The 14084-nt window shown below is 44.2% G+C and overlaps 1 protein-coding gene and 1 pseudogene across 1 annotated transcript; both read right to left on the minus strand.

Moving 5' to 3' along the window:
• Positions 1-627: 627 nt before the first annotated feature.
• LOC148594366 (olfactory receptor 4E1-like) lies at positions 628-1562 on the minus strand (annotated as a pseudogene).
• Positions 1563-8291: 6729 nt separating this feature from the next.
• On the minus strand, positions 8292-9245 carry LOC148594367 (olfactory receptor 12D1-like). The gene has a single exon (XM_088526634.1). The coding sequence runs from the start codon at positions 9243-9245 to the stop codon at positions 8292-8294; it is 954 nt and encodes a 317-aa protein (XP_088382760.1).
• Positions 9246-14084: the final 4839 nt, after the last annotated feature.

Genomic DNA, 14084 nt, shown 5'->3' on the forward strand with positions numbered 1-14084 from the left:
CAGGGAGTGATCTCCATCAAGTATAGGTAGAGTGTGAGCTCTTTGAAGGTATGGGGTCTGATCAGCAGGCTCCTGAGTTGCGAGGGTCTCCTTGGTAATTCTGTGTATCATCTTGTACCCCATGCAGTAAATAATAAGTGACCTTGCCACAGAATCTCATGACACCATTGTCCACATCAATAAAACTGATTACTCTCTCTTTCACACGAGTGAAGTGCATTGTGTCACTCACCCGCTCCACCACTCGTTCCATGACATAGATTTAGTAGAAGCACCAAGCAAGGGGAATCTCTCACTCAGGTACAAAGTGCTTTAATATGCTGCAAGAAATAGAGTTGAGAACAAGCTGGGAGTGGGCAGAAGCTAGTATGGCCTCCAAAGTACATTCAACGCCATAAATGCATCTATGATTGGTTTCTCTTCTTGATAAAAAGACAAAGAAGATAATATTAAGATAAGATGTCATTGAACCTAATGTCATTGTTTGATTTCAAGTCCATGTTCTGGATGCAGAGAAGGCAAAAGCTGAAGATTAATGACCGGAGAATACCCTGCGCGAAGGGGGTAGGCACAGGCAATATCCAGGGATTGGAATCCTCACGGTCACCTCCAGCAGTGTCACTTGTGTCACTTGTCTTGGCAATCAATCTGCCGCCTGCATTGCTTTCTCAAAGCATTTTGCATATCTTCATTCCTTAAAGTATAGATAATGGGATTCATCAGAGGGGTGATGGCAGTGAAGAATATTGACACAACTTTGTCTGCCGCTAAGCTCTTGGCTGGCCTGAGATAGATGAAAATGCAGTGTCCTAGGAACATTGTCACAACTGTCAAGTGAGCCGCACAGGTGGATAAGGCTTTGTGCTGCCCTTCCGAGAGATGGTTCCTCAGTGAGACCAAGATGACCCCATAGGAAGTCACCAGCACCAGGAAGCAGACCACAGAGATGAGGCCTGAGCTGGAGATAATGAGCATTTCTAAGACATTGGTGTTTGTGCAGGCCAACTTAATGACCAAAGGGACATCACAAAAGAAGTTGTCGATGGCACTGGGACCACAGTATGGGAGGTTGAGAGGCAGGACAGTGAGGGCTACAGAGTGTATCAGCCCTCCCATCCACATGACTGTGGCCAGCTGGAGGCACATCTTCGGCTCATGATGGTGCCATAATGCATGGGATTGCAGATGGCTAGGTAGCGATCATAGGCCATGATGGTGAGGAGAAAAATCTCTGTGCAGGCAAAGAGGTGGAGGAAGAACATCTGTGCCATGCACTCCTCAAAGGAGATGCTCTTCTTGTCCGTCAAGGAATTAGCCAGCATCTTGGGAATCACCACCGAGGAATGGCAAATGTCAATGACAGAGAGGTTACTGAGGAAGAAGTACATGGGAGTGTGCAGACGCTGATCATGTGTAATTGTGAAGATGATGAGACTGTTGCCCAAAATAATCAGCACATAGATCATCATGAAGAAGATGAAGAGGACGAGCTCTACAGCATGGTTGGTGCTGAGGCCTGAGAGGAAAAAATCACTCACCCTAGTGTAATTCTGCCACACCATGTCTTCTGCTGTGTTGCACCTAGGAGAAAGGGCACAGTGAAAGGAGAATTAAATTGATGGTATGAGAGGAAAGAAAACAATGGCAGACTTACAAATTTGAGCTCTACGGAGGAACAAAGACAAAACAGAGTGAAGCCTAGTAGTCTCACCCAAAAGGCGATGCCTAATATTAGCAGAAGTATTCAAGTTTGGAGCACTGTGAGTACCAGAACAGGCTTTCAAATGAGATACCTGGACTTCTTCCGTTTCCAGACAATGCAATGCAAGTTGATCTATTTCTCTGAATTATTCAGGAGCTATCAGTTAGCAGAAGGATTTGCCTCCTGGCAGAATAAATCTCACGATCCATCTTTCCTGATTTCAGGGATCTTGTTTAAGCTACCTTTCTGCAATTACCAGTCATGAAATGCATGAATCTGTGCCTATAGATATTTCTCTTCCTTCACTGTAGAGGAAGCAAATGCTTAGTGGAAAACTTCTGTGTTGGTCATTGCAGTTTAGTGAGATGACATCTGAATAGGCTTCAGAGATCTCACTGACAACTTCTTCATAGATCTCACAGATTACAGGTTTAGACTTTCACTACAAGATCATTTGAAAGCCCTACATACTTGTTGCTACTATTTGCTAAATCTTGTCTGAGTTTCTAACCTCTTCCCTAAAGAAGAACTCCCATCACAGACTCTGAGAATGCTATGACACCTTCTTTCCCTGATGGATAGCTCTCTGCATATTCAGCTGTGTGTGGATTTCACCTTCCCAGTTGGGAACTTGCTTGAGGAGGACAGATTCACGTGTTTCACTCAGTCAGAAACCTTAGCGGCTTGATATCTGGCATATTTATGAGGGATCAGCTATGCAACACATGCAGTCACAAATTCAGACCTTGAATATCTATCCCCATTTTGTATTTCACTATTCCTGCCTATTTATTTTCATTCTGAAATGAAAATTTAGAAACATTGGCAAAATAATCAAAAATACACAAATTCTCATCTTGCAAATAGCAGAGAAATAGGAGGACATCAAATCGGAACCCTGTCCAACAAAGGAGAAGCTTGTTTACAGTGCGTGGTTCAAAACAGACAGACAATAAAAATAATGATGTGGGAAATGGCAGGACATGTCAAAATTCCCCACTTTGCTAAACTAAAGCCATGTCTGAGTATGAATGCAGGGTTCTTGTATTTGCAAATCAATGGCACTGTGATTTATTTGCTGCAGCTATGCTGAGCTTCTGAGCACAGGTCTAACCAAGCACCTGGATGATCGCTACATTTTTAACAGCATGTAGATGCTCCAGAAATGGCTGAATACCCCAAAAGTGGTCTACAGCTCTTACCAGTGGAGCCACAAGCCTGTAAAGTGTGAATTTACATTGGTACTTTCCTCTGCTACAACTCCCGCGACTGACATTTTCATAGGGCTTTAAAGCGGCCAAGGACATGCACGGATGCTCCTCTGTTTCTTCGAGTCTGCTGAGAGACAGATGCTGATGTCTCCAATCAGATGCTTGTTTTTCTCCTGCACTAAAGATCTTACAAAAACAACTGGAAATCAACCAAATCAAAGTGTTATTTTCTTTCTAGTCAATGTCTTAGCCCCTTCTCTCTGCAAGAAACCCAAAGTGAAAAAGAGTAGGAAAAATGAGCTTACGTAGTCTCCAGTGGTGTCTGGAAAAAGTATGGTTGTGACTTGAATGAGTTGAAGTCTTTTCTCTCCATAAAAGAAAAAGTAATTTTTGGTGTAAAAAGTGAAAATGGGTAAATAAATTTCTTCCTTTTTATCAGCATCTGTAAATTCTTCTTACCCAATCAACTAGTAAGTCTGGCAATAGAACAGAAAGTATTTGCTTTAATTTGTTTTTTTTAATTATTTTTAAAAAAGAGAATAAAATGTTTTATGGTCCCCCTAATATACCCAAGTTATCCTGAGCAGATGGTCCCCTCGTACTGGAGGATGGTTCTGATATTTAAGTAATATAACACTTTACTTAAAACAGAACAAAAACAAGCAAACAAAAAAGAATCTTGATTGGTTATGAACATTGCAAAAAATCAAAATAGAAGCTGAACTTTCTGCCTATGTCCCAAAGCATTCCTGTCAACGTGAAGAAGAGAAGCCCTAAATCAGAAGCTGAAGCTCAACACTGACAGAATACACGAGGATGTAGAGGTGACTTACACCTTCAACCCTGCCCTATAACAGCGAGTTCTGGAGAGCCAGGTCTTGTGGTACTCAATTACTCTCAACACCCAATGCAGAACCTTTTGTGCTGTGATAAAGTCATAGAGAACTGACAAAGCTGCGGCTGTATGCTTGTCTAAAAGTCAGCTCTGAGACTCAAGGAATGTTAAATTCCTGCTTTACTAGTGAGTCCCAAAGGGATTTGTTAAATCATCCTAGGCAGCTGACAGTATGAGCTTTGCAATAGATTTAATAAGTCCACTGGGAGTAGAGCTGTGAGTCCATTAGTCACTCAGCAAATCTGTATGGCTACACCTTGCACAGAGGTTCAGAGTGCATTTTAATGTTCACCCATAAAGCCACATAACTCACTTTGCCTTCCTAAAGGTCTTCTAGGTGAGCTAATACCAAGTTTCCACATAGGGAGAACACAATGCAGTCCATGAGCTCTGTCCAAATGCCTTGGACTTAGGACAGGGACCATAAAGTCAACGTGGAGGAAGGACTCTGCATAAGAAATGAAAATCTGCCCCCTGCAAGTATTGCAACTATTGCCAATCAAAAGGTCCCATGAAGTGGCAAAAGATTGCTCCTTCAGGCATTCATCTTAAGGGATTTTGCTTTAAATGGGGGAAATATTAATAAACAATATGGCTAATGAATTCAAGCATTATGTGCATTATCTCCTGGCCATAGCAACAGAAAAAAATCAAGCATGGCAGGGTTATTTTCTCCACTGTTTCATTTGTATCTCTAATTGCTCTGTCTGTAAGAACTATGGAAATTTTAAAACTGCTTTTGAACAGTTATAGGGGAAAAAAAGAGAAGAGAAAAGAGATGAGAATAGACAAGAGGAGAAGGGAAGGGAAGGGAAGGGAAGGGAAGGAAAGGATAAATCAAGCAAAGGAATTAACTAAGGCCTCGGCTTGCTAAAATCTTAGCTCAAAATGGAAACTTCCACATTACTCTGAACACACTTCCAACATAAAGGTAAAATGTGGTATCTTTTGTATGGTAACTTAATCTTGGAAGAAATCTCCTTTTTCTATGTTTCTCAGTGAGGCAAGAGAGTTCAAACAGTCTCCTCAACATGCACAAATGGAGGTACCAGGATTATCCACACAGAAGGAGATTAGGTGCCAGTTTGTCACAGTGAAATTTATCTCTTGTTGATAAAGCTGAAAAACAACAGCTGACCCTGGAAACTGCCACTGCTTTTGCTCTAGCCTTTATTTCTCCTCTGTGGCTACTTTTCTACCAGTTAGCTTAGGGAGTGCCCACCTCATGTACTCATTTCCCAGGATGAAGATCATGGGGTTTAGCTAGCTGTTGGTATGTGTGTGAGCTGGCTCAATCACTAGCAACTCATTACAGATCAAGCGGTCAAATTCTGTGAAGTGGGACAGTTTGATCATCATTCCAGTCAGTCCACAGGAGATCCCTGTACCCATACCATACGTATGAGATAGTGCCCAGGGTTGCAGCTGGCCCTGTAGCATTCATAGGCTGTTTTATCAAGGTTGCAGATCTCTGTATAAACAGAGATGAAGGAAGAACATCTGGGCTACCCATTCTACCCAAGAGATGATCATCCGTGCGCAGAGGAGGTCACCCAGAATTTCAAGCTTTGTAACAGATGAATGGTGGATCTTAGGGAAAAACAGTGTTGCTGAGGAAGACACATTTGGTTCTAAGAATGGAGTGGTCATATGTGTGTCTGGTTCTGATGGGAACTTGGACAGTGTATAGTCTCACAAGCTGGGCCAGCTATCACGTACTCTGCCAGTCAATGACTCCTCACCAGATCTTCCACAGGTCTTCTCACTACCTGCAGTAAGTACAAAAGGAGAAAATTCTTGAAGGCAATTCACACTCTTCCATCACTCCCATCAGATACCTGTTTTAAAATGAGTCTTAGAAGAGGGCAGAAAATTTTCCCCTTTGCCTCTGATCTTTGCTGAATGAAGCACACTACAGTATGTTTCAAATAGAGAATACATGTAGAACTGCTCTCAGTAATGTTTTTGACCTCATTTTTAACATTATTCATTTTTCTAGTTGCAATTCATTGAAAGAAAAATGAAAGAAGAAGAAAAAGAATGAGGACATCGAGGACATTAAAAACAGGTAGGGAAAATCATTCTTTGGGCATTTAGAAACATTCATAAATTTTAATACCTCTCTTTCTAGTGTTCCTCACTAGAAAGAACATTCTCATCGTTTTAATGTTCATGGCTGATTAGCACTTTCATAACCCATGTACCTTGGGAAATCTGCGAAAGTTCCACTGCCAAGTCCAAGATAATGTCTGGTGTCTATAGTGGAGAAGAACATATATATATATGTGTGTGTGGTTTTTTGTGGGGTTTTTTTGTTTTGTTTTGTTTTGTTTTTTTCTGGGTTTGCTGGGTTCCTCAGGATTATATTTTTTAGTGTTCTATGGTGCAAAATCTGCTTGGCTGTTGCCTTGTGATTAGAATTAGCAAGCAGGCAAATATTTATTATTATGTAGCTTGCATGAGTGAAAAAATGCTGCTTCAACTAGTAACTGTGTCTTGGCTATGTGGTTCTTTATTGACATAATGGTACCTGACTGACATAATGGTATCTCCAATGGAAAAGACATCTTTCTGTGGCCCATCCCCTTACCAAAATGCAATTTTGCTAAGGGATGTTATAAAGCTGCTGCCCCCAGTGGCTCTGGGACCCAAAGACTCCTGTCTGGCCTTTGGAGGCCAGCCTGGTGCACCTAGGGGACGCCTCTCCACCCCAAGCACAGCTGATGCTCTCCTCTCTGTAGATGCCACCACTAGTGAGACTCAGTGTGTATCTCTCTCTCTCTCACACACACACACCAGATCACTGGGTTAACAGCTTGTCCCCCTCCTGCTGCAGCTGCTGCCATGGGCACTATGACTTGTGATCCCCTGCTCCAGCTGCTGACACAGACCCTCACTCCCCTCTCCCACGATCCCCTCACTAACCTACATTCCCATATGCTGGCACAGTGACCCATGGTCCTGCTCCAGTAAGTGATGCTTCAACCTTCTCTTGCCCCATTTAAGAGCACAACAGGAGCCACTATCACCTGGGGTCTGACTCCACTTTCTGAACCCAGGCCACTCACTCTTGTATCTCCACCTAGATCTTGCAGTACTCACAAAAAGGATATGAAAACTCAAGGTGTAAGAAAACAAACTGAGTCCTTGTTAAGGTGGATGGAACCCATCGCTGGACTAAAACCATTGCAGAAGGTCAATATCTTGAAGGGTGAAATAACTGCAAAGTCAAGCTATTTCATGGACCATGGTGTGCCTCCACAGCCTTGAGTATTCAGTCAGCAGCTAAAGGCTGCTGTCATTTTCCTGTCTGTATCTGTGATTCCACATTCCACCCAAATACTAAAGACAGTGGCTTGGGGAATCACTCGGTTGGCAGTTATGAATTCCAAATGGGCAGGCTGGCAGGCTGCATAGAGTTCTCCACTCCCCATATGGCATTATTTTATCAGTAGAACTAAAGAAAGATATTGATAAATATTTTAAAGAACTGTGGATGGTAGCTGAGTGAAACAAACATTAGAAACCATCAGTTTTGGATAAAACAGTGATCAAAGTGATCCCAGTCCCATGTGAAGAAGGCGAGGTGGTCTTAGAATGAGAGACCCTTTTCCAAAAGCTATTTTTCCAAGTCTATAGACTTGGAGAGAGGAGGAATTTGTGAAATGGACCAAGCTGCATTGTCAAGGTAGTGCTACTTCAAACTTTGAAAATGAATCTATCAGAAAACACCGGGCAATAAAGTAACAGAGAGTGACTGCAAGCCAATGTAAATGCTACCAGAGAATTCCTGTCTAAAGGAAAAAGGGGAAACCCTAAAAATATCATCAGGCATTGTTTGGTGGAGAGCAAAACTAGCTGCTGTATTATTGATTATTGTCCATTTGTACCAAATGCCAGTATTGAAAGACATAATGTATTACGTGAGCTACTGGCAAGTGAAGTTGCCTGCACAAAGGTGCCTAGCATCACCTTAGAGGCCCCAGCATATTTGACATCCATACAGGGCTAGTAGATGTGGTGCAGAGCCTATGAAAGACCTTTGCCTTTCTGGAGCATCAGAGAGACACCAGCTAAGAGATACCTGTAGCATTTCAAGTGGCATGAGTTACACTTCTATATATGTCCAACTGAAATGAAAGAAAAGAACTGAATCCTTCCTTCTCAATTGGCTTTACAAAAAGATGAACTTCTTTGAAAAAAAAGTCAGGTGACTTGGAGGGAAAACCACTCCAACAAAGCTGTTTTTATTTAAATATCCTTCTCCGCAACTTCTCTTTTCCAGCCAGATGAATGGGAATGGCTATTCCACCAATGTATATTCATCTTTCAGCATTGATACTGCCCAAGATAGGTGACATGAGACCACATCCAATATGTAGGCTGTTTATGAAGGTATTCAAGCCATTGGGAGTGAAAAGGAGATTTCTGCATAACACAGTCTAGAGCCAAAAGCTCCTCTGTTTAGATTTCCCACTGCCTACTACCCCACAGAAGCTGCATGGCAAAACATGTTCTGTACCAGTCTTCTCTTTAGGGCACGTTTCACCTCCACATTTCTCAGAGTGTAAATCAAAGGGTTGAGCACTGACGTGACAACATTATACATAAGGGTGGCTATCATGTCCCTCTTGGGTGAATTCCTTGAGGAAGGTGGCACATAGTTAGAAATGACAGGGACATAAAGTAGGGCGACTACTGTGAGATGGGAGATGCAAGCGGAGAAGGCTTTCTTCCTTCCCTCCATGGACCGGACATTCAGTTGGAGGAAGGAAAATATGTAGAGGTAAGAAAAAAGTGTGAAGACAAAAGGGTCTATCGCAAGGGCCCCGGTGATGATGCTGAGAAGGTTGAGGTTGAGCTGGTTGCTGTTGCAAGCCAGTCTCACCAGAGGCTTGATGTCACAGAAGAAGTGGTGGAAGCGGTTGGGGCCGCAGAAATGGAGCTGGGAGGTCATGACCGTGTGCATGAGAGCGTGGAGGAAGCCCGTAGCCCAAGTGGCTGCAGCCAGCAGGAGGCAGGCCCGTGGGCTCATGAGCAGGGTGTAGCGCAGGGGGTTGCAGATGGCCACAAAGCGGTCATAGGCCATGACAGCCAGCAGCAAAGCTTCGCTGCTGCCCAGGAAGTGGAAGAAGTGGAGCTGGCTTAGGCAGCCGGTGTAGGAAATGTCCTGGGGGTGCCCCAAGAGGAAGCCAGCCAGCATCTTGGGTACAGTAACTGTGGAGTAGAAAATATCCAGGCAGGAGAGGTTGCAGAGGAAAAAGTACATGGGGGTGTGTAGCCGGGACTCGCACACCACTACGATCATGACTGCCATATTCCCCAGCAGACTGGACAGGTATAGCAGCAAGAAGAGCGCGAACAGGAATTGCTGCAGCCCTTGAAGATTGCTCAGGCCAAGGAGGATGAACTTCCTCACCTCTGTCTGGTTCTCCATGCCTGCAGGGAAAGAGACACTAACTTAGCAGTAGCTTGCTATCTTTCCATCCTGAGCTACTCTACACATTCCCTGGAGCCCTCTTCTAGAAGGTGCATCAGCAGCTGATGCTGCTTCATAAATCAAAAAGATCAGATACCAATCCGGGACCTGTATCAGATCTTGTGGAAAAGGGCACAGAAGAATTACTTGATGTCCCACTCCAGACCCTTCGACAAATGCTGGAATTGCTGTAAGCTCTAAGGTCGATAGTGACGCTGTAATTGCCACCTGTGTACCAGCCCACTAAAAGGAATGGCATATTTGAAAACAGCAAGCAAACAAAATTGTGGGGAAAGCAGCGAGGGAGGAAGGGAAAAAGGAAGGCTGGTTACCTAATGTCTGCATGAAAATTACTCTGAAATCCTGTAGGTTTTCCTTTTTAAAAAAATAGAAATGAAAGAAGAGTCCTGCAGTAGGTTTTCTTCTTCATTCCAGGTCCTGGCTGAATAAACTATATCCTTGCCGAAGCTGAGAGAACTATAGCAGTAGAGGAGATCCCATATAATGCACTGCTGTCAAAGAGGATTAATTTTCATCCTTCCTTCTTTATATAGTACTCTCTGCCACTGAAGAAATCACATTTATTTCTGGCCAAGGAAAATTCCTGTCTCTTTGCTAACTCCTCTTGGGATCAAGCCTCTGAATCTTAGGGGGTTTACTTCAGAAAACACCAAGGCATAGCATTTCAGGGGCATAGAAAGCTAATGATGTTGTGGGGAGTTGAACTGATAAAATAACAATGAGTTTTCCTCTAGCTACATCCTGTTAATATTGATAATGATTATTTGTATAGCAAGCTCTCATAAACAGGAGGAAGATGTAGAATAAAAATATATAAATATTAAAATATGCAAGGATATAATGCCTGATTCTAAGAAAGACTGTTTTAAAGGTGGCTTTTTCGAAGAAGTGTGTGACATCTTTTTGATATTCCCAGGCATACTAAGTTGAATAGGTATCATGGTTTCATTGCTTCTGATACAACTACACAGATAACCTGTTAAGCTCTCTATCTTAACATCCCTTCCTTTGATCCCTTCATAACCTTTCCTCTTCTCTTCTCCTTTCCTTTCCTTTCCTTTCCTTTCCTTTCCTTTCCTTTCCTTTCCTTTCCTTTCCTTTCCTTTCCTTTCCTTTCCTTTCCTTTCCTTTCCTTTCCTTTCCTTTCCTTTCCTTTCCTTTCCTTTCCTTTCCTTTCCTTTCCTTTCCTTTCCTTTCCTTTCCTTTTCTTTTCTTTTCTTTTCTTTTCTTTTCTTTTCTTTTCTTTTCTTTTCTTTTCTTTTCTTTTCTTTTCTTTTCTTTTCTTTTCTTTTCTTTTCTTTTCTTTTCTTTTCTTTTCTTTTCTTTTCTTTTCTCTTTTCTCTTTTTTCTTCTTTTCTTTGATGGTCTCCAGGAGGTCTTCATCATCTTCCAGGACCTTCTCCAATGCAATCGTGGAGGAAAGGGTTCCCACTCTCATCATTTCAGCCACATTTTTATATACGTTCTTGACCATTTCTGTCTTTTGCCTCTCCACTGGTCTGTCCCCTTGGTGCAACTATTCCGCTTTTCTCAGCCGTGCTAATTCCGTTTTTCTCAGCAGTGCTAATTCCCTGAGGCCCTCGTAGCTGGGACTTCCGAGGGTCCTCCTTCTTCTTCAGCTGGGAGCACACAGCACTTTGGGAAGTGACAGGCAATACTATGATGGTTCTCCTTTGTTCTCCCACAACAGGAGCACTGATAAAGGACTCGTTGATGGCCATGGGTCCTCTTTAAATGTTCTGCTAGGGCTGCCATCTTCTCCACTCTGGTACCACGGCATGGACATGCTGGGTGGTCTTGTGGTAGCTGAAGGACTGATGTTCCCACCTCAGTTGCCTGGCCTGAGGCACCCAGGACAGCATCAGGCAAAGAGATTGCAGGCCCATAGGCAGATGATAGTTCACTGGGCTTCACCTCTTCCTCGGGGAGTGATTCCACCACTGTTCTCAGAGATGAGCCTCCGGCAGCCAACACGTCATGGACCTCTGGGTTAACATGGAACATAGGCTCAGCTCTAACAACCACAGGATGTGTCCTTGCAGTATCACTGGGCAATTCCTCAGCCTGCGTGCTCCCAGAAACAAAATTTATGACATGAGGTTTCACTGGTTTGGAAGACATGTCTACAGAGGTTTGCATTAACTCAGAAGAACCAATCCCTCACATTCAACTGGGATGCCAAATTGAAGCCCCAAGGGATAGGGCTATGACCTAGACATGAATAATCTTGGCTCAGATAAATTTGGAGTCACCTTGAGATACTACTGAGCAGCTGGTGATTTCTGGTCAGTAGGGAGAGAGTAACAAGACTGGGGCAGAGGCAAGCTTAGTCACCCAAAACTTGGGCTCCAGCGGGACCGGCGAGGAGGTGCTGCCTCTGCAGCAATGCCCAGTTGCTAACTATGGTCCTATCCTAGGAGAGTCATAGTTACTCTCACCATTTACCTGCACTTCTTTCAATTTCTTCCCCTTTACATTCATAATGCTGGGCAGAAATCACATTCCATCAACATCCATCATGGGCCTTCATGATGATTTGTTTTAATTAAACAGTCAGATTCCCCTGCGCCACACCAGCTCTAAGTCAGCTGCCAGGCACCAACCAAACTGGGCCACCAACCCAGGGACCCTACTTTCCCACTTGACTGGCAGCCACGTGATCAGTGGAGCATGCCCAGCCCCAACAGACATTTTACACACACTTTGGGTCACACCTTATATTCACACAGGGCCTCCCACTTATTCTACAACTCTCACGACTCTTCACACCAGGAGAGAGTCAAGTTCAACAGCGTCTTCATTCCACACTCATTCATCCAAAGCCCGTAACCATGGATGTGGTTTTCCTGGATAGTAGGGAGGGACAGTGACAAGGACTTTCATCCATGCATGCATGCCGCTAGTTAGATGAGATGGCATATGGCTATGTAATGAAACCTGATGAAGCAGGGTACCTTGCCGACCTCCTCAGAATGTCCACCTAGAGTCAAGCTCAATAGCATCTCTTCCTTCCCTGATCATTCCACCCAGCACCTTCATGGTTGTGGCATTGCAGGATAGAACATAGGGAGAGTGGGAATCATAGAATCATAGAACCACAGAATGCTTAATGTTGGAAGGGACCTCTAGAGGTCATCTAGTCCAATCCCCCTGCACACGCAGGGTCACCTAAAGCACGTGGCACAGGACTGCGTCCAAGCGGGTTTTGAAGATCTCCAGAGAAGGAGACTCCACAACCTCTCTGGGCAGCCTGTTCTGGTGCTCTGTCACCCTCACTGTAAAGAAATTTTTCCTTGAGTTCATGCGGAACTTCTGATGCTTCAGTTTGTGGCCTCCATTGGTACATCCATTCACGAACCTCCATAAATAATGAGCTGAAATTCGGATGTTAAATGAACCCTGCACAAAGCAGAGTACCTTTTCTGGTTTTCATTTGGAGGGTGAGCCTTTCCACAGGTCAAACCTAACTAAGCATGTGTCATTGGGGAACACTTTGCCCATTCCACCTTCAAGTTCCACCACAAACAGAAAGAAGGCAAAGCAAAATGGAAAGCTCATGAAGAATGAGCAAGCACCCTTTGTCTGCTCCGGGAATTTTTCTCTTCTCTTCACAAAGAAGGACTTTGTCTAAGAAAGGTGCTTCTTAAAAGGGTCCTTCCTCAACTCAACCATGCAGTTTGACACACTGACAGTCCCATTCAAGCTCCACAGCTGATGCTCTCACAGGAGCACTTTAAACCAAGAAGTGGGGGGCACTTGGAACCAGAAATGAGAGGCCTTTGAGGTTCTCCTCAATCATATCTCCTGCCTCATCACAGAAGTGAAGAAATGATCAGAGGAGTGGTATTTCCCCTGCAGGAGGGCTGCAGCACACATTGCACCACTCAGGCCTCCCCCTTCTTCTATGCCACTCATGTCTCTTCACAGCATCAGACTAGAGTCAAGCTCAAGAGCACCTTCTTTCCACACTCCTTTTGCCTACCCCATTCCCTTGCTTGTGATTTCGCTGCAGAGCAGGAGATGAGAGTGGGAAGCTCATTCAGCCCTGAATGCACTTCCCTCATTTGCTGGTGTCACAGCTGTGCACTTAATGAACCCGGGGAGAAGCAGGGCATCTTTTACAGGTTTGGAATTGAAGGCGGTCCTTCCAGACAGCTCAGATTCAAACAGGTATTAATCATTTGGGACCAGATCTCACATCCCACCTACAGGCTCCACCACAAACACAGAGGGACTAGAGCAAAATAGAGCAGTACAGAAAACAGAGCAAGCTCCTGTTGTCTGTGTGAAGACTATTTTGCTTGCCTTCATGAAAGTCAGAGACTGCTCCAAGCGGATCACCTTCTCTGACAACGTGACCCGCCTAGTGGATGAGGGATAGGCTGTGAGCACGCTCTACTTAGACTTTAGTAAGGTCTTTGACACAGTCTCCCACTGCCTTCTCATGTAGAAGCTCCTAACTCCATAATGGGATTCATCAGAGGGGTGATGGCAGTGAAGAAGATCGACACAACTTTGTCTGCCACTAAACTCTTGGCTGGCCTGAGATAGATGAAAATGTAATGTCCTAGGAACAGTGTCACAATTGTCAAGTGAGCAGCTGAAGGGGAACTTGACAGGCCTGTAGTTTTGTTTCCCGTGCTCCTGCAGCTCTCTGCTGAGGGTAAGGGCTTTGGGCACTGCTGCAGCAGGTGCCGCAGACCATGTTAGTTGCCAAAGCAGCTGGGGCTCTGGGGCTGTAGCCTGCAGAGGGCTGGGGGCTGTTGTAAGAGCCTG

Source organism: Tinamus guttatus, unplaced genomic scaffold, assembly GCF_059628265.1.
Source record: "Tinamus guttatus ecotype Peru unplaced genomic scaffold, ASM5962826v1 Tinamus_guttatus_pri_ptg000248l, whole genome shotgun sequence".
NCBI lineage: Eukaryota > Metazoa > Chordata > Aves > Tinamiformes > Tinamidae > Tinamus > Tinamus guttatus.

What these genes read in the sequence shown, in the direction of transcription:
- LOC148594367 (XM_088526634.1), bottom strand. Translation starts at nt 9,245, where the DNA reads ATGGAGAACCAGACAGAGGTGAGGAAGTTCATCCTCCTTGGCCTGAGC.